The 24,021-nt window shown below is 42.8% G+C and overlaps 4 protein-coding genes across 8 annotated transcripts in view; 2 read left to right on the forward strand and 2 right to left on the reverse strand.

Annotated features, from left to right (window-relative positions):
- The window catches only part of thrb (thyroid hormone receptor beta), a 40,394-nt gene extending 37,757 nt beyond the window's left edge, over positions 1 to 2,637 (forward strand). For all 5 annotated transcript variants that reach the window (XM_047018695.1, XM_047018696.1, XM_047018697.1 and 2 more), the window contains one exon: positions 38 to 2,637. In XM_047018695.1, the coding sequence (XP_046874651.1) occupies positions 38 to 279 (242 nt within the window). In that variant the 3' untranslated portion in view covers positions 280 to 2,637. The remainder of the gene's footprint in view (positions 1 to 37) is intronic.
- Positions 2,451 to 4,453, reverse strand: utp23 (UTP23 small subunit processome component). The gene is made up of 3 exons (XM_047018725.1): positions 4,070 to 4,453; positions 3,773 to 3,947; positions 2,451 to 3,633 (listed from the first exon to the last, which is right to left on the reverse strand). Exons 1-3 carry the CDS (start codon positions 4,255 to 4,257, stop codon positions 3,232 to 3,234), a joined length of 765 nt encoding a protein of 254 aa, XP_046874681.1. The 5' UTR covers positions 4,258 to 4,453; the 3' UTR covers positions 2,451 to 3,231.
- A 505-nt stretch (positions 4,454 to 4,958) lies between these two features.
- Positions 4,959 to 11,926, forward strand: rnf5 (ring finger protein 5). Its single transcript, XM_047018730.1, has 6 exons — positions 4,959 to 5,262; positions 7,456 to 7,474; positions 8,066 to 8,178; positions 8,365 to 8,419; positions 8,619 to 8,730; positions 8,842 to 11,926. Exons 1-6 carry the CDS (start codon positions 5,054 to 5,056, stop codon positions 8,961 to 8,963), a joined length of 630 nt encoding a protein of 209 aa, XP_046874686.1. The 5' UTR covers positions 4,959 to 5,053; the 3' UTR covers positions 8,964 to 11,926.
- Positions 11,770 to 23,733, reverse strand: slc44a4 (solute carrier family 44 member 4). The gene is made up of 22 exons (XM_047018650.1): positions 23,556 to 23,733; positions 19,572 to 19,620; positions 19,165 to 19,238; positions 18,199 to 18,277; positions 17,949 to 18,048; positions 17,438 to 17,563; positions 17,280 to 17,340; positions 16,808 to 16,928; positions 16,190 to 16,273; positions 15,814 to 15,926; positions 15,567 to 15,683; positions 15,082 to 15,181; positions 14,770 to 14,862; positions 14,499 to 14,601; positions 14,021 to 14,280; positions 13,799 to 13,893; positions 13,346 to 13,449; positions 13,181 to 13,254; positions 12,938 to 13,008; positions 12,677 to 12,771; positions 12,479 to 12,563; positions 11,770 to 12,315 (listed from the first exon to the last, which is right to left on the reverse strand). The coding sequence occupies exons 1-22, from the start codon at positions 23,587 to 23,589 to the stop codon at positions 12,203 to 12,205; spliced, it is 2,151 nt and encodes a 716-aa protein (XP_046874606.1). The 5' UTR covers positions 23,590 to 23,733; the 3' UTR covers positions 11,770 to 12,202.
- Positions 23,734 to 24,021: the final 288 nt, after the last annotated feature.

A 24,021-nucleotide genomic window follows, 5' to 3' on the forward strand; every position in this document is an offset into this window, starting at 1 on the left:
CAGTCAGACATTCCAACTGTTGTCTGTCTGTCCTCAGACCGGCCTGGTCTGACCAGTGTGGAACGGATCGAGCGCTGTCAGGAGGAGTTCCTCCTGGCTTTTGAACATTACATCAACTACCGCAAACACAAGGTGGCCCACTTCTGGCCCAAGCTGCTGATGAAGGTGACAGACCTGAGGATGATCGGAGCATGCCACGCCAGCCGTTTCCTGCACATGAAGGTGGAATGTCCCACCGAGTTGTTCCCTCCACTCTTCCTGGAGGTGTTTGAGGACTGAGCTGTGTGTGTGTGTTAATGTGTGTGTGTTAATGTGTGTGTGTGTGTGCCTGTGAGAGCATGGATGGAGGGAACAGCTGCACATCTCGACACAGTGAACTTCTATTAGCACTACTGAGTGTCACTTCATTCCATAGTTTAGGAGTACCTTTTGGCCTAATCTAGAATTGGAACCATTCCTTACGATGCGGGTACATGTGAATAGAATTTGGGGTCTCTGTTTTTAAGATGTCCTCTCTCAGTTACAATTTGTGTTTGTTTTGTTTTAATTGTACAGTGGCTTATTGTTGATAATATTGACTCGATGTTGACAGCACTTATTTGGTCACAGGAACCATGCAAATGTTGTTTCCTTTTGTATTCCGTTTAAAATGGACAGACTCCAGCCTGACAGTCTAGTCTAGGACAGACAGGACATGTGGATTTGCCAGTTCACCTGTTACCTGTTTAGACCTGGTAGTAAGTAACACTACTCAAAAACTGTGCTTGCACTGTACCGAGCCTCACGCATTTCTTTACAATTTGCCAGGCGTGGAACAGATCATCCACTGACAATCACAACTCAAGGTTTGTTTCTCAGCTTGTCCCTCACACGGATGCAGGAATTAAGACAATCCTGTTGATGTTGTGTCTGTTTTGTGAGTGATGCCACACAGTGCCAAAACATTGTTCATCATACCTAATTATTGGTACCTTAATTGTAAGGTCCCGGATGCATCTTTCAAACTGTCAGTCTGTAGAAATGTGTTTTTCTGCCATTATAATACACTCACTGTGACAAGACAGGTGTGTTTTAGTCCCACGAGCTGCAACACCTAAATGTGATGTCATGGAGCTAGTGTTGGACTGGTGGGGGGCCAGGAACTCACTGACATGGGACATTTGCAAGTGGTATTCAAAAGCAATGTTGCCCAAATAAAATCACATGCAGACAGCAGACTACAGTAAGAAAGCTATCGGGTAAAAACAAACCGTTTCGTTTGTGTTTCTTTTGTTGTTTTTCTATAAAACTTAGTATGATGTTATTTGCAAAATGACAAAAATTATAGGCTTCATGTAAATTAATGTATTTGAACTATTCTAGCTTCATACTACTCCTTAAAGCAGCTTGTGTTTTCTTTGAAGTGATGCCTTTAATTAAGCAATAGATTTGCTGCAGTGTTTGAATGACCAGGACCTCATACACCACACAAACCGTTTCTACTCAAAAGCAAATGCACAGACAATCAGAGAGCGAGAGAGAGAATAGCAGGGTCCAAGAGAACTCACTGGGCCAGTACTTTCAGTATAGATGAGTGCGACAGGTGACATTAACTCCTTCTGGAGATTTGTTTTACGACAAAGCACAGGGACAATCATGTGAATTCAGCACATATGTATGTGTATTCTAACAGTAAACAAGTTTTACCAAGCCTGCAGATGTTCTATACGTTAACTGAGGTAAAGGTCCATTTGTAGCAGAACACAAGTTAAATATCGAATAACAATAAAGTTCAAGCAATTCCATTATGAACAACTGAACAAGGTGAGCTGGATTGTCTTTCAGAAAATGTCACCTATTTTGAATAAGGCATCTTACTAATGTGACCATGTGGTACTTTCTCTCATAGGACAGTTTTGTTAAAGTTACTCAGTTTGCATACACACCAATAACAAAGGTTGCACCATAGAAAAGCTATTTTACAGTACAAAGGAAAAAGGATGTATATTTTCAGACTGCAGGATTTTTTACATATATTGTTCATATTATGATTATTTTATTGTTTTACGTAAGAAAATAAAGATATCTTTCTCTCAAATGAATTTTGAAACAACATTGTAGAGTCAGGCATACCAATCCATACCAATATTTGTCCACAAGGGTATACTGAGCATAGAACTTTACTGTTAGTGCAAAACAGATACAGCCACTACATCTGGATGATTACTGATAATGAAGAGATTAATAAACAAACTCCAATATGTAAGTATATACAAACAAAACAACCCACCATAAAAATAACACAATCGCAAGTGTTGTCATGTCTGCCAGACCATTGTTTGTGATGTATTGATTGTCCTTGATCATTTTATTTGGATAACAGTCATGTAAAGAAAGGGAGTGTGTATGGGCATGTTTTGAGGTTAAATCTGGCTGGAATTATTTGGTTTCATAGCAAATATGATGTTTTATTGCGCATGGCTTTCATGCCAGAGCATTGCCCATATTTCATGTTTAGAAGGTGCTATAGCTTGGGTACCCTGGAAAAATAAGAAGTTGCACTTGCAGAGATCATTTACTGATACTTTGGTCCTCATGAATATGTTTGCACTTAATGTGAATGGGCTCTGAAGAATAAAGACGGTTTTGGGAAATGTCTTCAGTTTTGTTGTTGTTGCTGAAACCCTATTTATTTTTTTGCTCAGGATGCATCATCACCAGAGATCAATCTGGGACCAACATGACTTGGATGTAAGTGCAACACTACACCCTGCTGGTTAAAAATGACAATGTCAGAACCCAACGTGACTTAACATACAGACAAAAAACATGAGAATTTTACATTAGCTTACAGAGATGCTACTGACTCAGATCTTTATTAAGAATTGGTTACATTTCTGACTTGCTCTCATAGGCTCTCTTTTCGTTCCAATGGATTACTGTCAAAATACTTTTCAATGTGAAAAATCACTGCTGCACGTTTAAAGGTACAATACTTTAAATTCACATGGGTTTAACAGCAATAATCTAAGGATTTCAAATGAAAGGGAGGAAACCATCTAACACTTCTCCAGGTAGATACTGATGTCATGTTTATTTGAACAGCTTCACACATTTTCATTCTAGTGAACATGAAGCATATTTTGCAGAACAGGGGGTTCACAACAGCATAAAATGTATTTCTGTGGCTTGTTCACACACACAACTGTGAAGTAAAAAATAGTTTTTTGACTTATTTGACTGTCCAGGCCACTAAGGATTTGGAACAGGGTTAACTGATAACCCCTCCCCTCCGGCTGACTTGCGTCTACGATTCCTGGTGCGTTTCTTCTCCTCGCCCTCCGTCTTCCTCTTATTCAGCGGCTGTGTGGGCAGCTTCTTCCTCTTCTTCTTCAGGCAGCTGAGAGGGTTAGGGTTCACAATTTTCCTCTTCCTCTTCTTGCCACGCCGCTCCCCATCCTGCCCGATGCCCACTTCCTCCTTCAGGCTGCGGATGCTCTGCTGCTGGGCAGGGGTGACCAACTCCCCAAGCTGCACAGCCTGGACGTGGTTTAGGGATGCCTGGCTGGGCTTGTCAAGCACTATAGTGTTGAGGATAATATAGAGGAGAGGTACACCTGGGATCTTCTTTAAGCCTTCTGTTACTGCACGGTCCTAGAAATGAGATAGATGCTCGTAAGCGAAACCAATGAACACATGCTTTATAGCTAGGTGGCACTATTGCCTGCAGACAACAAATACCAAGCTGGTATACCAAATACCGGCTCTGGTGTGGTTAAACAACAGCACTTACCTGGGTGGCAACAAAGTAATGGTGATGATTGGCCCCTTCCAGCATGGACAGCAGGCACTCTGAAGCTGGCACTGGGTTCTTGAAGTGCTTGCAGTTTCGGACCTGAAACCGTTGCAGTATGAGTTTGGCTCCGTAAAGCTCTTTGCCGAGTGATTCCAGTTCCTTCATTGCGCAACTGTAGAGAAATATACAAAAGCTCAATGCAGATAACGTTGGACGCTAATGTTATGTCGTGAATGTGTCTTCTTGACTCACCTTTTGTTAGTGAGGATTTTGTAAACTAACCTAGCTACTTACTTCGTTGTACAAAGTTGCACTTCTCCCATTAAATACTTTGGCATTTGCTCTTTAATCTGAATCTTGTTTCTTAATGCTGCTTGACAGAATGTCCCATCGATGAGAATTTGAAAAGGCTCCCGAAAACTGAAGTTGAATTTATGGAAGCTTATTGTTTTCTTGGCTTGCTTTTGCCGTTTAATCTTCATTTTGATTTATTTAACAGTGTCCACCTCAGAATTGAAGATCAGAAAAATTACTAATTCAAGATGGAAATCTCGCATTCATATGTTAATAACTTACAATTTATTGTCCGTTTCTACACCGTGATAAATGTGAAATAATAAAAGTACCAGCGTGGAAACAGGAGGATAAATGACACGAGAACGACATCGTGTTACATTAATCGTGACCGTGTAGAATGTTGTCCTTAGGAAGTAATGTTCCACGCAGTTTTACAAATTAAACCATCCTGGCCAACAAAAATTAAAAGAATAACAGAATATATTTACAACAAAGACAACGTTTAATTAATAGTTACAGCAATATTAATATTATTAACAATTGTAGAGTTGAAAGGGAAACGTTTTTCAGCCACCAAATTAGCCCCATGGATATGAATGGGCCTACATGTTTAAGCATGTGATTACTCAATTAAAGTGTTTAAACGATTACCGTAAAAGTATTTAGCACGAGCCTTCCCTAAGTATATCTAAAACCCAATATCAAGCGCAGAGTGTTTGTAATGATGTTGTATCATTATTAATGATACATTTAATGAAAGTGTCTGCATTACATGCATGTATGTTTAATAGTTACTTAAATCATTACAATGATTACGCTATATTAATTAATAAGAACGCTTTCTGTATAAACAGTTTGCTTCCTCCCCTCGCCTGATGTTTCTTCTACGGAAACGGAAGTTGTGGTTTTCAGGTACAGACAGCAGTCAAGCTTCGAGCTCACGCCCGCCTGGTAGTGGCTTATTACTTTCAGTAAACAACCATGGCAGCCGCAGATCCCCGGTGCTCGAGTGACGGAGGACCTGCCAGCAGAGGAGGGTTCCCGGCCGAGGACAACAGTAATGAGCGCAACGGTCCCGGAGGTGGCGGTGGAGAGGGGGAACGCGAACGAGATCGTGCCACGTTTGAATGCAACATTTGTTTGGACACAGCAAGGGACGCTGTCATCAGTTTATGCGGCCACTTGTTCTGGTACGAGGCGGGGTAAAGCTAGCTAGCTAACTAACGAACCACAAAATGTCATGTTTTGCAGAACGAGCCAGCGCAAACTACAGTACACGGCGAAATGACGCCCTACCGAATTAGCTCGTTTGCATGAATGTCAGCCACATATCAGTGTACTGTAACATGACTTTCCCATATCATCTCATAAATGATTAGCTAGGTCCCATACAGACCAACGTAGGGGTTAGCAACTGAGGCCAGTTCACACTGCCCATTATACTAACACCAACAACAGGATTAGCGTTATATTGTTTTGGTGTGATATATCTGTTGGCGTTTGTTGAAGCAGTGTGAAAATTATAGTGAGGAGAAGTTCTTCTTTATTACCCCCGTGGGGAAATTTGTTAGTTATATTTCAAAACATTCTAAACCCAACAACAGCCAACAGTACTACAGTGTTTGTAATGTTTGGTGTTCGTTTGGTGTTTGTTGGACATGACTAGCTTGCTTGGAGTGGGGGTTTGTTTACCGATTTGCTGCTGAGCTATTCGGGTGCTAGCTAGTCTGACATCCGTAATGACTTTGGCATTCGTTTCTCTGTTTAACCGAATTTAACGATTCAGACCTTCACACAATCGTTATAGCATGGTTATACCTTATTGCCATTCGACTCAATATCGTTTTTACGAGATGTAGCCTATCATTGGACTCTTCAATTCTTTATATCCCGCTCTCGAAGGATGTGTGTGTGTGCGTGTGTGAGCGTGCGTATCAATTTATGTTATGATGCGCGTTCCACACGACCGTGGTTTGGAGGGTTAATTTGAGATTATGAGCGAGTGGGATTGGGGTCAGTAGCACGAGCCAGTCCATAGTGGAAGAGTAAGAATAGACGCAAAATATCCTCAAAAGCAAAGACGTTGTCTGCTCATCGCATATGATGATTCTCAGCTGTCCTACGCAGTGTAATACTTAACAGATGTTTATGTGCATCCAGTTGAATTGTAAACTATTTTTGTCATAAAAAAGAAAGTCAGTATTTGAGTGTATGGCATTGCCTGCTGTCTGATTTGGTTTGATGTCAGCACAGTCCCACATCAATCCGACAAGCACCTGTCCAAACACCACATTTGAACAACATAATGTGTAAGGGTGGGAATCGTTTGATACCTCACAATTCGACTCGTATCGATTCTTGGGTTCAAGAAATCGATTTAAAAAATCAATCAATCGCTACAAAAATAAATCGCAATTCAAATGTGAGTCGATTTTTCCCCCACGCCTTAAAATGTGTGAGGCATATGGCAACACTAATCGTGTCAATGGCTCCAGACAGGCTGTGACAGTAGTGGAGGGTCCTCTTAGGCTGAATTTAATGGAAATCCTTTCTCTGTCCCATATTGTCTATATATTGTCTATATATTGTATATTGTCTTGAATGTTTAAGGCCTGCAGTTTGTCTTATATTCTGTGTTATTTTATATGCTAGAAACTTTTAACCATTCATGTCTTGATTGATAGGGTGTTTTCTAATTGATTTTACAGATAGTTTAACAGGTCACTGCTTCTATCTGTTTCATGTGTTAAAAGTGTTCTCAATCTATAAAGCCATTTAAACATGCTAACAAGTTAAGAACTTTTGGAAGCTGATAATATCCAAAACAGGGTTTTCCAGGTTATCAATGTGAAATATCTTCACGTTTGAGTCTCAAGCCTCATTTTCTAGATGGCCAAAAACAAATTGATCCCCTCCAAAACGAAAATAAAATTCATTCATTCTCATTTATTCTTTGATAACCAGATTGGATTACAGCCACCATTCTGCTCTCATGCACTCTGTGGTGGTAAAGTAATCATGGTTTTTGGAACCACCAATACAGTGGCAGGCGTTGCGTGTACCATCCTGCCCTCACTCAAATCAGCAGGGCTAGCTGGCTGCAAAAGGCAATAGATACACTGACAGATGGAAGTAATTAATAGGAGCTGTGGGAAACGAAACATATTTTAATCCTTCACCTCCAATAAGGATTGGGCAGCCAGCTGGGTCTCCTTAGGTAAGGGCTGTAGTATGGCAGTAATGTAGGGACGCAATTAGGCCAAAATCAAATCAGATTTAAGGTATTTTCGAATTGCATGCTGAAAAATGTAGTTGGCAAGGTTTCTGGAAAATGTTTTTACTGTGCCATTATTGATATCTCTCTGTTTTTCTGCTTTCAATAGCTGGCCCTGCCTCCACCAGGTAAGCCTATGTCCTCTGTGAAGTTCTCTCTGGTTTCTTATCAGTGGTAAACGTTAGCACTAGACATTACCTGTCTGAAACCAGACTTTCTCAATGTAACATGGCTTTCCTGTTACAGTTGACTGTATGCACTGCTTAAAGCTTACAATGTCCTCATGGTCTCTGAACCCCACTAATTACTAGAATGCTTCCTAACTTTGTTTAAGGTAATGTATCATACCCTTAAAAAGCATTTCACCTCTACCTGGAGTACTGCTAATGCCTAAAATATCTTTTTAAATAATTAATTCAGCAGCAAGATCAATTCCTTGGCTACAGTGAATTATTCTTTTTGTTTTTGTATCATCACAACAACAACAAAATGCTTGGCTAACACTAACATAGATTTAGTTGGCCCCTATGAACACATTCTGACAGCCTTCTCTGGAAAACCAGTCATTTTAGGCACTGTGCGGATCATTGTTAATGGCCTGGTTGTTAATAACACATTGGCCAAGGTGTCTCTGTGTTTGTAGGGATGAATCCACGTAAGATCATTCCACACACTCACTATATTTGGACTCTGCACTCTCCCCTCTGCCTTCCTCTCAGTGGCTGGAGACACGACCCAGCAGACAGCAGTGTCCTGTGTGTAAAGCTGGCATCAGCAGAGAGAAAGTCATCCCTCTCTATGGTAGAGGAAGCTCCAGTCAAGAGGATCCCAGGTACTGTGTGTGTGTGCGTGTGTGTGTGTGTGTGCGCGCGCGCGCGCGCGTGGGGGTGTGTGAACCTGAGAAGGAGCCGAGAAGCTATTTGTTTTAGGTCATACGAGCGAAAGTGAAAAGGGAATTTGCGTTCAGTCTGAGTGAGGACATAGAAGAAACGGATGTTGTTGTTTTGATTCTATCCAGGTTGAAAACTCCGCCCAGGCCACAGGGTCAGAGAACAGAACCAGAAAGTAGAGGGGTGAGCATGTGTTTATGTGTGACCTCATATCTTCCTGAGCACTGACATGTATAGGTACTTAGACTATGTGTATGAGTGTTTGCTGGAGGTCCATGGGGCGCCCCAGGTAGGGACCTTGGGAGGCATCATCACACCCTCTTCTGCCTCCTAGTCCCATCTGTCCTCTTTGACCTCCTCATCTTGTTTTTTCCTCCTCCAGCCCTTCCAGGGATTTGGGGACACTGGATTCCACATGTCGTTTGGGATTGGTGCTTTCCCATTCGGTTTCTTCACCACAGTCTTCAACACCAATGACACCTTCCACAGACCAGGTACAGTACACACACACACACACCTACACACACACATACACCCTCTCTCTTCTTCTCTTTCAAATGCACACAGTTTATCATGCAGACTTAATAAAGTATTTCTCTCCACAGATCCTCAATTTGCGGATGATCTCCAAGGCAACGGTAACCCCAACAACGGCAACAACAACTGGCAGGACTCCCTGTTCCTGTTTGTGGCCGTCTTCTTCTTCCTCTGGCTGCTGAGTGTGTGATGGAGGGAGGGAAAAGGAAGACAGCTGGAGGGATGGAACAATATAGGGATGGAGAAATGGCCGAGGGAGGGATCACACACACACACACACACACACACACACACACATGCCTAGACAGACTTTGTGTCTGGGATTTATCCAACAAAGCTGTACCAGTATTTTGACAAGGGATAGGAAAAGACTAGGACATTATTTTGCTCTCTTACAGGAGAATAGATTCAGTACCAGAAGCTATTTGGCACCCCCAAATGTGTGTTTGATCTCTAGAGAAGAGTCCTGTCTAGATACTGTCAGAGAAGGCACATCTCAATCCACCTCCCCTTCCTTTTTGGATGCACTTGTATGTATGCACACGCACTCCCGCACACACACACATTATAGATGCACATTATGGGTGGTGGTGTTGGGGGGAGGGGGGGGGGCTGGATTTAATAGATAAACTGGAATCTTTGTAAAAACAGTCATTGTAGTCAGTATTAAATTATTGGAATGTGTCCAGCTGAACATTAGTGAGTGTTCTACAGTTTGTGTGGCTACCTACTCTGAGTCTGACTTTTCAATAGAGACATAGAGCCACAAGTTATAGTAAGATATAGCCCACATAATATCAAGAATCATAGCTCATTTGGCTTTTCTTAATAAGTAAAACATTAATACAGTTATTTTAACCCCTTTAAGGGATTTCCGTGTTGAATTCTCGTATATCAGTGACTCAGGACTGAAACCTTGCCAGAAAAAGACACTGTTGACTTCTAAAGGCCAAAGACTAGCAACACATTTGGGTAGTTCTGTTTATAATGTAAACAATTATGGGAATAATTAATCGTCCATAAATAACAAACTCATAATTTAAGAACACTGTTGATCCTATTGTACTGATATATCCACATTTTATATATATTCTCTTAACAAACTGCCATTGCACTGTGAAGCTATGTGGACAGAATTAGTAATAATGATGACAACAACTGAGACAATGGACTACACATGGGTATTATATGTAGTTAATTCTCTCTTCAGTAGGTCATTCCGGCAGTTTAATGCTGTAGAAACAGATAGGGCGGTGTGCTATGGATGGAATAGGCTGTGTACTGTACCTGTGTAGACAGCTGGAACTGTAGGAGCAGATTTCAGCCCCAGACCAGCCAGTATTACTGTGCTGGTCGCTGTTTCAGGAGCTCTAGATAGAGGATGAGTGCAAGAAGGGGTGAGACGGTACAGTGTTCATCTGCAGTTTGGTGTTGATGAATGCGTTTTAATTCCAAGTAAGAAATATGTTGATTTTGAACGCCTGAATTTGAATGGTAATTATGAATTGTGGTGAAATTGCCCATGTGGCAAAACAAAAACAAAACTAGATCTTATTGTAAAGAGTTTTCTCCTGATTGTATGTCTTGTGTGTCAGTGGGGTGTGTGTGTATATATCTGTATTTGTACATATTAATATTGTAAATGCTGTTTCTATATGTTTTTGAACTACCAGCCATGGAAATTTAACAAGATAACGTTTCAGGGTGGGATCTCAAAAGTCTTTTTATGAATCCTCGTATGCCCTCTCTGAGTTTAAGGAAGAGGTTTTTGAGATGCTTGATCCCAGCTGAGCCAATGGTCTGACAAGCTCCTGCAATGTTAGGTTGCACCCAAGACTCCTTCTAGCACTCTATGAAAGGCTAGTTACCTTCCTGCACACTAACTAGCCTCACATCTATCGATGCAAAACATCTGATGCTTATGAGCCAATCGGAGGCTAGTGGGTCGTGCATGGACAGAAAATTGTGATCCCTGTAAAAACCTTTTTTTTAACCACTATAAAGTACCTTAAAATTGCTCCAGAGCTATGGCCAGGTAGCCTGACAGATTGATCCACAGCGTCAGAAAATGTATTGTGCAAAAGTGCAGTTTAGTCTAGGCTGCTTGGCCTGAACTGTGTTAGAGAAGACTGGCTTCAAGAGTTAGTGGCATCTGTAGCACTTTACTGAACCAACATTCATGTGAGGATGGGGAATGGGTTTGCCCCTGACAAGGCACTGGCCATGATGCATAGGTGATTGGGGGGGTAATCATTTCTTCCATTTCACAGTCTAATTCATTGGTATTTGTATTAACAGTCTTTTGTGACACTAAGAACCATGAGAAGACATGTATTTTGAGTCTTTGAGTAGGCTCACAGTGGAAGTGTGCAAAACCAAAAGGCCATGGAGATGGTTGTTTTCCTGCAAATCTGAATAAATAGTTGTTTATTACAGTTGTCATGTGGTGTGTCTGGTGTTGATGTTTAAGGCACATCCTGGCTTGCCAATTTGTCATAGTTTTAAAGGAGACATTTATTGCAATACAAAACAGGTAGGTGTCAAAATGTGAGACACTAGCTGGACCATGAGAACAGCACATGGTTAGTTGTTTCATTGTAGTAGGTCTTATGACCTAGCACATGATTCCAGAATTCTAAATGCATTCCTTTTGCAGCTCCAGATACAGCAGTTTGAGGGATGTGGAGTAGGCTAGTTCAGATGTTCAGTTACAGGTATTAGGACTAGGATGTCTAGTTCCTAGGTCAGAGCACATCTAACAGAAGTGGCTTGTTCATGCTTGTCAAATGCACAGTGGAAAATATACATGTGTGTATTATGTACAATAAATATCTTTATTACTTAAAAAATAGGCACTTTTATAAATCAGTAAATTTACATTTGGGTTTTGTTCAATCTGCTTAATTTTTGCATTATTGTTCACACTGCAAAAACTAAACCTTATTTTATAATCTTTAATTGTAATATTACAAGCACAGAAAGAAAATAGTCACTTGTACCAGCTAGTGAGTTTACTAGAATCAAAATGATACAAACTACATCCAATAAAAAATAATTTACGTCCTTAAAACCTTTCATGGCAACTTCTCACATAGACTTGATAAAATAATATTGACACCAGATGTGCAGATACGCACATGCATGCACACATCCCCCCCTACATAAAATAAAGTGATTCAGTTTGTGTAAACTTTGGCATCTTAAAGCATACAGCAGAAAGAGTGATGACAATGTAAAATGCTACAAACCTGTACAAGGAGAGGAGAACAGTTAGATCTGAGAGTCTGTGCAGTTACTAGACAGTTGATTGCGACACTGTCTCAGTGTTTAAATCATAAGGCACTGGGTGGGAGGAGGTAAAGAGTAATATTTCTTACAGATAGGGAGGGTGAAAGAGAGCTGATGTTTTGGAGGAGGTACTTGGCTTCATCAATTCTTTCCCTTCTTAGGCTGCTTGTTGGATTTGTTGAGGATTTTCATCAGGTTCTTGGACATAAAGTAGGGCTTCTGGATGCTTCCATCATGGCGCTCCAAGTCCTCCACTGAGAGAGTCGGACAGCGAGAGAGACCAAGATCATTTGACTGAAACATCTCATCATTCATAGAAGTCCCAAATGAGTTTCTGTGTGAACGTGTGTAGTGCGTGTTGCACAAGGTCACGGATCAACATTTAATCATTCATCAGATATGAGAAACACTACTCACAGAAGCAGAGGAAGAGAGTGTCCACACCCATGTTGTAGACGCTGAAGAAACCATGAGCGATAAGGTAGGATCCCACCACAACCGTCTGGCGGCAACAACAACAGTTCACCAGCCTACCTAGTCAGCCTACAAAGCCACACATACAGTCCTACCCTGTAAGGAGCCCTACAATGGTAACTGGGTTCCTTTCACACTTACAATAATGGGCATCCAGTAGTAGTTGAGTGTCTCGAAGCGGAAGGTGTCGTTTGGTAAAGGTATTCTACCTGAGAAAAAAAAGAAGGATAGGATCCCTAGGGAGAAGACAGATAGAGATGGGGGGGTTAGAGGTCAAGCCGTTCAAATGCACAGAAAAAGCTGCCATTCAGTGTTTAAGATTAGCTTTTTATTGGAACTGGAAGTCCACATCCTGACCACCTCTGACAATTTTACCACATGATGATATGGGGATATCCTTACCGACTCCTCCGACCACTAACAGCTTCCCAAAGAACAGCAGCAGGTCTGTCACTTTGTCCAGCACCACCACCCTGAGGGGAGTTAACATATCAGGACAAAATCTACCCATCTCACAGCCATGGCGCCACTCATTTAAATACATGCAAATGGTCTTGTAGATATTGTAAACCAATCTCGACAAACACGTGAATTCCCAGGCACACGCTAGCACACACACACACTGACATGACCTGAAGCTCTCACCTTATGATGTTCCTCATCAGGAGCATGAATGCATTTTTGGCAGAGACACAGAAGTTTTTACCGTATATGGCCACCTGAGAAGGAAGAGCAGGGCGGTGTGTGATGGAAGCAGGAAGAGGCTGTATATTCAACGGGATCAATGAAGACACCATGACTTGCACCCACCATGATGTAGGCATTCCTGTTGAGGAACTTGATGAACTTCTCCAGGCACCAGAAGCAGCACTTGAGGCAGCACATGAGGAACCTGGCACACGGGTTCTGGGCGGCTGGGGGAGGACACAAGCAACTGTTAATACACGCATGAAAGAGATCACCAGGATTCCTTCTTATGAAGCCTGACAGTGGGTCGAACAAGCCGAGAGATAGGAAGGTGTAGCCTGAAGTGATCCACGGTTAGCTAGTAAAACAAGGATGCTTTTAAATCCATTTTAATTTGCCGAAATGATAAAAGCCAGCTTGATTGATTGATAGTGTGAGATGGCCAGATGGGGTGGAGGATGACATTGAAGCAGGCCAGTGTGATGAGATTATATAAGATGTAGAGCAGCCTTTCTGAATCCTGGTCCCCCCTGGATCTCGGTAAAATGGGATATATAAATAAAGAAACTAAAGTACCTCTGGTCTTGTGGTCCAGGTACTCCAGGATGATTCGGACCATCTGGACGAGGGTCAGAATCAGGGCGCCAAATGCCAAGGAGCCAACATGGTATCTGACATGACCAGAGGATGACAATAAAAGATCAACATCCATAACCATAGAAAATTACCCCAAAAAGGGGAAAAAAAGTATATATACATATTTATATATAAAAACCGAGAAGCTACTGATGTCTCTACCTCAGTGTGCGGATGAAGGCCTGGGAGAGAGGGAAGGTGGGGATGTCAGCAGGCTTGCTGAAGGCCCAGTAGTAAGAGGCGAACGCCCCAGCCAGGGTGCACTGTCCCAGGGCCAGCACAAAGTTGACACACCAGAGGAAGGCCACCACGTTGTAGATTTGCAGGTTGAACAGGTTCCTCTGCAGCAGGCCCTCTGTGTTGTACTTGATAAAGATGCACCGCGCCGACGAACAGAACTGGTAGGTGGTGGAGTTGAAGGTCTGAGGGAGATAGAGAAAGAGGAAAGATAGAGAGACTGAATACGACTCCTGACTCATTGAAACTGACACGTACATTTATGACACAATCAAAAACATGTTGCATGTCATTTAAAAACACACACCGGCTACCAAGATAAGGCAAGTCCAATAAAGATTTTTACAACAACCGAATAAATACTTAAAGACACGTTACCTCCACACACTGGAGCTCTACTCACCAGGGGATCGCAGTCCTCAGTGCCATTGATGCTAGAACAGCCCTCCTGAGAGGAGTTGAGAGCCACCACTTTGTACACGGGCCCCCCCGATGTGGCAAGATATCTACCCAGACAGTCAAGTCAAATCCCTGCCAGACTGACAAGGGAAGGAGGGACCAGAATGGATGGAGGAGACAGAGGAGTACACAGGCTGAATTCAGAGAAGAGCAGAGACAGGGTGACTTCATCATGTATGCACACACACACAGCCACAAACACGATGAAAGGATACAGGGCGGTAGTGCCCCAGTAGGCCACACAGACAACAAGGAGAATGAAGGTGACGAGAGGGTACAGTAGTGTGGACATCATGTGGCTGACAGCCCTGAGGAGAAGAGACAGAGAATCAGTTAAAACAAAAAAACTATTAGAACACTATCTCACACAGTCTGTCTTGGTGTCAGATGACAAGTATACTCAAGTGGCTGGCTACAGTAACCATGCTCTGAATGGATTGAATATGATTCACTGTGATGATAGGCTGCGCTAGGTATGCTACGGTGTGAGGAATGGAGAGTGTGGCGGGCGCTCCCTCGTCGCGTACTTGCTGGACTCCTGGATGAGAGCGATGGCGATGAGAATCCTGGTCCGCAGGAAGATGAGAGTCAACAGGATGACGGCCTCCGCCACACACAGGATGATCACTGAAGGAGGGAGAGAGAGACAGAGAAAAGGAGAGGAGAGAGAGAGGGTGTGAGAGAGAGACAGAGAAAAGGAGAGGAGAGAGAGGGTGTGAGAGAGAGATAGAGAAAAGGAGAGGAGAGAGAGAGGGTGGAGAGAGACAGAAAAAAGGAGAGGAGAGAGAGAGGGTGTGAGAGAGAGACAGAGAAAAACAGAGAAGAGAGAGAGAGGGTGTGAGAGGGAGAGCGAGCAGGGAGGAGGAACCAGAATGGAGGAAGGAAGGGGAGGATGATCCTAAATCACACTCTACATGGTTCAGAGACTATCACTAAATGTCTAGCACAACAATGTCATCAATAAAACCCTTCATTCGACCCTTGACCTCAATACATATTAAATACTACTCACAGAAGGCCAGCCATGTCTCCTTCACCTGCAGGTAAACGTTTAAGTTGGTCGTGAAGCCCACACTACTGATGGAGGCCGAGGCATAGTTGGTGTATTCCCAGTAGCAGTGCCAGATACCTACAGAGAGAAGGGCCCACACAGTTATAATACGTACTACACTACTTAACTGATAATTCCCAGTAAACGTGCCCACATTTCCTGTCAAAGCTTTGGGATAAACTATTGACGGTGTGTACTTTGGACCTACCATAAGCCCCGGCAGCTAGCACTCCAAAGATCAGCACCCACACCATGACTGGAGCAGTGAACCTTAGCAGCAGCAGAAACAGCAGGCTCACCAGCATGGCTATCAGCAAGCCCCTGAGAGGAAAGGAGAGATGCATTTCAAATATGCTTTGGAAATGTTGTTCAACAACTACAGGTTTATCCTGATTTAGTACGTTATCTCAAACTCAACCACACATCCCCATCTCACGTATCCTTTTGATACGTGAGGAATTCAAGCAAGTCAAGATAAAGCAGAGCTCAAGTACAAACTGTACAACACTGGAAGTGTCTCCGTCATGCAGTTATGCATTTCAGCCAATAGGGAGCAGTGAGGATAGAAGACTATGGATACTCACAGAAGGATCCACGGCCACGATGAAGCAAAGTCCTCAAAGATCCTCACGCCGACCTCTCTGGCGTTGAAGCCATTTATCACGTCCCTGACCGAGACACAGACAGAGGCCACGTTAGAACAAAGTGCTCACTCATGACCCCAACTGGTACAGAAGCACAGCCTCAGTGACTGTTGACAGGGAACTGAATCGTCAAAAGTCAATGAGACTGTACTTTAGTCCAGGACATACAACACAGACATGCGTTCAGCAGGTAAAGAGCTTGAAGCAGTATATGGGGTGAGCTCCTACCAGTTACACTAAAAGTAGGACCAGAAGACATGTTCCAGAACAACAAGACACGTGTGCTACTACAACAAACTGGCTGGATGTCTACGTCTACGGGCTGCCTGGTATGGCTACATAGCTGCCATGAGGAAGAAGGACACATGCAAGAAGAAAGTATATCTAAACAGTCAAGAGACTGGCCAGTACAGTAACTCACGCCAAAGGTGAACCTGCACTGGAGGTCAAAAATACAAATAGATGAAGGGTTAGTTAAGGATGCAGAAACATGGACAGAAACACAGGCAGACAGACAGGCCAACAGACAGACCGACCAACAGAGGCAGCCATCTTTACCCTGTGGCGTTCTTGATGCCGTTAGCGGTTTCATTGATGCTGTTTGGCAGGCCAGGAACACCGCTGAAATCATTTGGGATATTTCCCAAAGCCGTGATGTTGGGTAAACATCTCCCCAACACTATACATGGAAAGAGACCCAAACTTCAAGAGTTGGATGATAGAGAAGCAGAGCGTGTGTGTTCATTTCTCATGTGCTAATGTTAATCACAATCAGTACATCAACTATTGCCTTATCTATTCATGTATTCTATCATAGGTATTCTATCGTGATAGAAGACATGAACAGAACAGTATATAACCACGATATAGGTTACAGTTGGAACCTATATTGACAGTCACGGACAGTCAGGGAAATCCCAAACCTGAACTGACGGCCACACTGAAGATGGACAAAACCTCCAAACAATCACATGCACGCTGAAATATTTTTGGGAAATGTGAAACGCTGGATGTTTGGAACCTTGCTCACCTGAGGTCGTTGGACTGAAGAAGAACGGACAAAGTTCTCTATCCACTATTTCTTTCACTGTCTGTCGGCCAACAAGGAAAACGTAGGCTTAACCTCACAGCAGACAAGTGAGAATTATCATCAGGCTTGTGTCCAGAACAGAACCGATTTCCACTCACCAAGGTAGTGGTGTTAAGATTGAAGGAAGGCACACAGAGGGCCTGCTGGAACACTGCTCGTGGTTTCTTGCCATAGTCTAGAGGAGTCACGAGCCAGAATGTGTTGGGGCATTCTTTCACACACACCTGTGAGGGAAAGTCAAGTTAGTCTGCGATTGATTGCTTAAAGAGGGTGTAGGCAATGTTTTTTGGCTTTTTGTCATATTTGCCTAAATAAACTTCACATCTTGATAGTAACCCATCCATCTGACGATAATATGAAATCAATACAACATCTGTGGGCATCGCAGGATGGTAATAAACACGACAAATGATTAAGACCGTTCTGAGACTAATGATTGGACGGGCTACCCGTCTGTTTACCTACCTACCTGCGCGCACTCTGCCCCTGCACTCAATGCTCATTACTGTTGTTTTCAACCTGGCTAGGCAGAGGTATTCTAAACAACCGAGCTAGAGGCACAAGAATGGCAAAGAAAGAGCAGGCAATAAATCCAGTTCTAGGTTGTACCTGTACGGTGGGGCATTGCAGCCCGTTTAATGCGGCAGCCATTATGTTGGTGCTTGTGGCACATTTTAAGATGTCAAAGTAGAACACACTAGGCAGATCCCTGAGACAGAGAGACACACACAGAGACACAGAGACAGAGAGAGAGACAAAAGGCCAAAACAACTGTTTTGATTAACACGTTTCAAACTATTTGCTTTGAGCACATTTGGGCCCAGTAATTATGAAATACAGACACAAGGGCGTGGCTTACTTATTGGCGCCGATGCCACAGAACATTCCGGTGGAGTTCCGGGCGTATAAAACATGCCGAGGGTCCCCATAGAGCCAGGCTGAGGAGATATGCAAGTCAGACTGACAGGTCCATATCTTCCATACACAAACACATTGTTGATAACTGATTGCTGCGTGATATCGTTACACAACCCTTTGTCCCAAGACAGACTTCTGCACTGAAAAGCCACTGAGTAAACAAACCTTTTTGGGGCTTTAATAGTTATCATGCAAATGTAAACACAAATCGAGTGGTGTATCAACTTTCATCACAGCCTCCAAGCTGTTCACACTGGCCTTATACTCCTATGACCTTCTGCCATATTTGGTCGCTCTGTTGACTCTAGCTGAGCAGAATGTTTGCTAGAATGTGCCTGGTGACAGGTCACATGGGAGGAAGTGCAGGAGAGCCACTGGGAGAAGGAGGCAGACTCTCTTGACTTCATGTTCAGAGGGGGAAAGACAAGAGTCCTCTCATGAGCGAAGGAGAACAGCGGGATGAAGGGGGACAGTAATAGAATGAGTGATAGCAGGGGCAAGAGAGAGGGTGTAGACAGGGTGGGGAGTAGGTGAGGAGGATGGGGAGGTGAGGAGAGGGTAGTGGGGTGTGCCATTTGCCACTGTTTGCCACCTCACTGCTGTTTGAGGTGGGAGGGACTATGTGTTTCATGGCTTAGATTTGCATATGACATTCTGTTGAGAGTTGCTGCTTGGAGTCATAAAGAGATACTGACTGGCAGAGAGAGATAATGTCAAGAATCTGATGTTACAGAAAGCAAACTGACACTAAAGAGAGAGAGAGAGAAAAGAAGAGTAAGACAAATAGACAGGCAGAGGGCATAGACAGAGAGAAAGAGTAAGACAGAAATAAAGACGGAAAGAGAGTGAGAGAGGGTGTACAGAGAAAAGAGCAAGGCAAAGTGTATGTGGAAGTGGCCCGTCTTACCCAGAATTCCAACGACCATGTAGCCCAGAATGACAGCCATGAAGAGAACACAGCAGATGATATCTGTGCAGCCTCTGAGGAAGAGCAGAGAAAACAGACATTCCCTCAGGGCCCCTTCTCAAAGCATGGCTCTGGGCTCACAAATATCACCACACAGTGTTTTTGCACAGACTTTGTGCGAAAACATACACACTGTCAGAGAAAAAACAGACCTAGTACAGCCTTTAGCCATTACACACAGAGAAACACACACATTAGGGGACGCCCCAGTGGCCAGGCCTTGCCGCATTCCTGGATGTTCTCCCCTCTATCTCCCCTCTATTTCCCATCCCTCGAATATCATTCATTATCTCTCAATAAAAGCTGAATTGCTGTAAAAACGATATAAATAAAAGAAACACACTGACCTTTTCCGTATGGGACCATTGAAGGTGGGGTCAAACTGGGCAGGCTCTCCTGAAGGGGAAAGGTAAGGAAGTAATGACATCTATACTGAAGGTTTGTCTACAGAGTATGTAAAATTGTCAAGCTGCTGTTTCAACAATAACATTAAGCATGTGCTCTGGAGGAGATGCTGTCAGCATTCTGAAAGTGTTGTGCCAAACATGACGTCTCTTCCCACAAGCCCCATCACTTAGAACTTGTCACTGAGGAGTGAAGCTTTGATGATGAAAGATGAAATATATACACTGATAGCCCCTAGAACCTACAGTTCACATAACCAAGAAGGATAATGTATTTCAATTTTCAGTTTGCTTTGGCCAAGGAACGGGAAATGTGCGTCTAGCATTAGTCAATTACTTGTTTGCACTTCTTCTAGTTTTGTAGAGCTAAAACAAGCTGACAGTTAAAAGTATTCCAGGCCAGGGTGTGCACGTCTGTGATTGGAAAATATGTTTTGCTTGAGAATTTGAAGGACCAATAAAAAAAAAAAAGGTAGGTGGTGAATTTTAGACCTGCACTAGCAACCATCACAAGTCAGAACATGAGGAAGCAGTAATTCCAGTTTAAATGTTTAATGAAAATCCACACGGACAATTCCACTTTATCCAATATTAATTGTGGCTATTTAGTTGCACACAATAACATAGAGACAGAGAGCATTTTGCAGGTGTGCACCTTGTAAGGTGCAGAAAAGAGAACACGGGTGAGAGGAAAAAGAGCTGAATGGTTCATTAATGAGCACTTGATGTGGATTTAATGAATAAACAGGGTTTAGGAATAACTTCAAAATCTAATCCCTTCCTGGAACATGTAACCAATCTGAGTTATAACAATAAGCGAGGAAGAGAAAAGAAGACTGAAGCTGTGGGTTAGAAGGTTCAAATGTCGAAAGTCCCAGTGCACCTTGCTGATGCCATGTCTCCTGATTCCTCTCTGCCCTCTACGCTGGACATACAGAAGATGACCAGTCATGCATGGACTTCCTCTATGACTACAGCCTCAGAAATACTGGTTTTGTTGAGCTCCAAATGCCAACATGAATCACTTGTCATTATAAAACATGTACTGATTGTGGCTCATAATAAAGTGAATAACTGGAAGCCACCTAATCAAGATTGATAAAGAAACGCCATGATTCACATTGCGCCATATATATATAGATACCGCCATTGTTACACCTTTGAGAAATGTTTTACAGAGTGTACTTTTCTTTGGAAGTAACAACTTCCTGGAGAGAGAGGAGAGGGAGGGTGTTTGAGTAGAGATACGTAAAACTAAATATACCGTATGTGTTATGCTAAGTAACGCATACAAACATTGCATTAGCACTGTATTTGCTTTGCCAGTGATGTTGATATTGGAGGAAATATAACCTCTGTAGAGTTTGGGGGTTGGCCGAAAGCACATCCCTAGCAAGATGTAAAAGAGCATTGACGACTCTGATGTCAACATAAGCTACCCAAGGTTTGAAATTCAGACAAGCGGTATCTATGGTACGGTCCCCAAACAGACGAACCAGTTTCTCTGCTAACTGTAGTATGAGTATCATATTACAACGGGACACAGTTTGAGAAAACTGTGAATAGAAATGTGAAACTCCTTGACTGTGACCTCCTTCTGAATCAGGCATTTATATTGTTCCCACGACTGTTCAGTGTGTATAATGGTGCCATAAAAAACAGACTGTTGAACCCTACAAAACTTTGGACACCAGAAATAAAGACATAACATGGAACAGGTTTAGTGAGAAGGCTGAGCAGGAGGAAGTCATTGTGGATTATGGATCCTTGACATCTAGTTCCAGTTTGGGAGGAGTCGAGTGATGCAAGTTACAGCAGATTTTTCACATAAGATTTCTCTGACGCATATCTCTTATCTTTGTACGTATCGGTATGTATGGATGTGTGTGTGTGTTACCCATGTACAGTACCAGTCAAAAGTATAGACACTCTGGGAAAATGTGTCCATACTTTTGACTGGTACTGTATGTCTGTGAGCTCAGGAAGTAGTCAAAGTAAACTACGGGTCATATGACAGGTCAAATTAATTTAAACTTATGAGTCTCTGGCTAAAGGTTATACACACCACACCCTCATCCACAAGGACAGAGAGGAAGACGGTACACTTGTTAAAAATCAATCAAAAGGCCAGTGTGCTCTGGTCTACCAGCATGGGCTGCAGCTGACGTTTCCCTTCATTAACGCCCCCTAACATTAAGGGGTTATTCATCCCCCATTTCCTAGCATCTTCTCCACCTCAATTCACTTCTGTGAAACATTTATACAAATCTGTTGATGGTAAAAATGTAGTCAACTTTGTCCTGCTTGTGGACTGGTGAATTAATCACAAGCTCAGCCACACTCCAGAGCTTTGGGTCACCACGGAGACTTGTTGCTAACAGCATCACACAGGCTAAGGAACACACTATAGGAGGTCATTATAGTCACACAAACATAGCGACCCTGGGGGAAGAGGACAATGTAATACACCTCAATGTCTCTTGAGTGTCAAGGCTAATTCCATTCATCTTTAGCCTTGGTTTTTTATTTGTTAGTTAGTTAGTTAGGCATGCAAGTCACTTGCTAGTCAATAATTTGCTTAGGATGGCTGCCAGTAAGTCTTGGTTGAATGGAAAACACCCGTGGCCTTGTGTATAGAAGTCTTAATGCAGAGACTGGTGATGTGGACAAACCAGCTGACCAGGAAAAAGCCCTTCTAATGCTTGACCTTAAGGGAGTGGCCTTATTTAAAAAGGAATGCGGTGTCCAGTGAAGACACAACCTCAACTCCTGATAACAGTAATGCATGACAGGCTATTACACAAACAATTTCCTGTTTCTGACTAAGCAGGGATGGAGACCACGAACACCAATTCATGGAACCCTCTTCCTTAACAAATGTGTTGAACCATGAGTAGACCTACCTGTGGCATACAAACAGGTAGTACAGAATTTACATGAGATGTATTATTGTGTACAGCCCATTCAGAGCCGTTTAAAGCATCCAACTTGACTATTTGCAAACCAAAGCAATTTTTTTTTCTTTACACAAGCGAAAGCCCATGTGGTTGTATGATTAGGCTTCGAATAGGCTACATCCTAGTTATGAGGCACTGCGGCTCGTCAGTGGATGTAAGACTAGGTAGCCTACTGGTAAGCCTTGGCAGGATCACAATCAATGCAAACACAAGAACCCAGTGACACGAGTCCTCTTAGACACCACCGCGCCAACATCACATTCAGTATGTGACCTTTATAAAACTACACTGAGAATATAGACCAGCAAAATCTCGCTAGTGCTGTGTTACATCAAATGTACTTGACCCTATCTACTAAATGTCCTCATTTCATTCAAATTTGGCTCTGACCAACTGAACTCATGCCAATGTTAGTATTGTGTCTACCTACTGGACTAACTGGACTAGCACCACTGTGTTACACACAGTGTAAAATGGTGTGTAACCTATTGTGCATGTGCTGCTAGGAGTCAGGTGGCTGAGCGGTTAGGGAATCGGGCAAGTAATCAGAAGGTTGCCGGATCGATTCCCCGCTGTGCCAAATGACGTTGTGTCCTTGTGCAAGGCACAATCTCCATGTACTTACTGTAAGTCGCTCTGGATAAGAGCGTCTGCTAAATGACTAAATGTAAATGTAGCCAACAAACTTGCTGAAATCATCATTAGCAATTCAAAAATTGATCCAACATCATAAATACATTTTAATATGATTATTTAACCGTTGAGAGCCTACTTGCAAGTAAGAATTTACTGTTCTCTGTATACATGTAGGCATACAATAAAAAAATAGAGTCACGAAATATGTGTCGGAGAGCGTAATAATTCAAGTGTCCCATGTCCGCATCTTAATTGATGAAGATTAACCGCTAATAAAGAACAGACCACACAAAACAACGGCTTGTGATGTCAAACAATGAGATGAGATACTCACCATACTCCGAGCTATCCTCTTGTTTTTTGCCCATGTTCTCGCCCGTTCTCCTCCTCCCTTAACCAAGAAAAGATCTCCTAAATGCTAATCGATAACAGAATGTAAAAGTAGCCTACTTGCTAACCCTGTTTGGGGACGCAACTAAAGTTGTTCTGTAGAAAATCTCTCCTCCTCCCTCCTGTAACTAGGTAGTGACATCACAAGTGCACCTGTTGAGGATGCGCACCTGTAGCGCTGGCTGGAGCTTCCCCGCCCAGTATTATCCCGTATTGCCAGGTATCCCATTATTGCCCTCTACCGTGGGATACAGAAACTGACAGAAATATATGAGCCACCTTACTGCCATCCTCTTTATCAGTACATTATTATGTATCTTGCCTTTATATTCTAATGAAGGTTGGCCCCACACGTTTGCCAAGGCTACAAAACCAAGTCTGTGTTTTATAGAAAATGTATAGAACAAAGA

The sequence above is a fragment of the Hypomesus transpacificus genome, chromosome 4 (assembly GCF_021917145.1).
Source record: "Hypomesus transpacificus isolate Combined female chromosome 4, fHypTra1, whole genome shotgun sequence".
NCBI lineage: Eukaryota > Metazoa > Chordata > Actinopteri > Osmeriformes > Osmeridae > Hypomesus > Hypomesus transpacificus.

Bases quoted from the DNA above. Each gene is read 5' to 3' on its own strand.
- utp23 (XM_047018725.1), bottom strand. From the start codon at position 4,257: ATGAAGATTAAACGGCAAAAGCAAGCCAAGAAAACAATAAGCTTCCAT. The intron at 3,948-4,069 runs GTAAGTAGCTAG...ATTTCTCTACAG, and splicing joins GTGCAACTTTGTACAACGAA to TTGCGCAATGAAGGAACTGG. The intron at 3,634-3,772 runs GTAAGTGCTGTT...TCTCATTTCTAG, and splicing joins ATTACTTTGTTGCCACCCAG to GACCGTGCAGTAACAGAAGG.
- rnf5 (XM_047018730.1), top strand. From the start codon at position 5,054: ATGGCAGCCGCAGATCCCCGGTGCTCGAGTGACGGAGGACCTGCCAGC. The intron at 8,179-8,364 runs GTACTGTGTGTG...GATTCTATCCAG, and splicing joins TCCAGTCAAGAGGATCCCAG to GTTGAAAACTCCGCCCAGGC. The intron at 8,731-8,841 runs GTACAGTACACA...TTCTCTCCACAG, and splicing joins TGACACCTTCCACAGACCAG to ATCCTCAATTTGCGGATGAT.
- slc44a4 (XM_047018650.1), bottom strand. From the start codon at position 23,589: ATGGGCAAAAAACAAGAGGATAGCTCGGAGTATG. The intron at 16,929-17,279 runs GTGAGCAAGGTT...TTCCATGTATAG, and splicing joins CTTCAGTCCAACGACCTCAG to TGTTGGGGAGATGTTTACCC. The intron at 12,316-12,478 runs GTGAGTAGTGTT...CGACTCTCTCAG, and splicing joins CACTCTCTTCCTCTGCTTCT to TGGAGGACTTGGAGCGCCAT.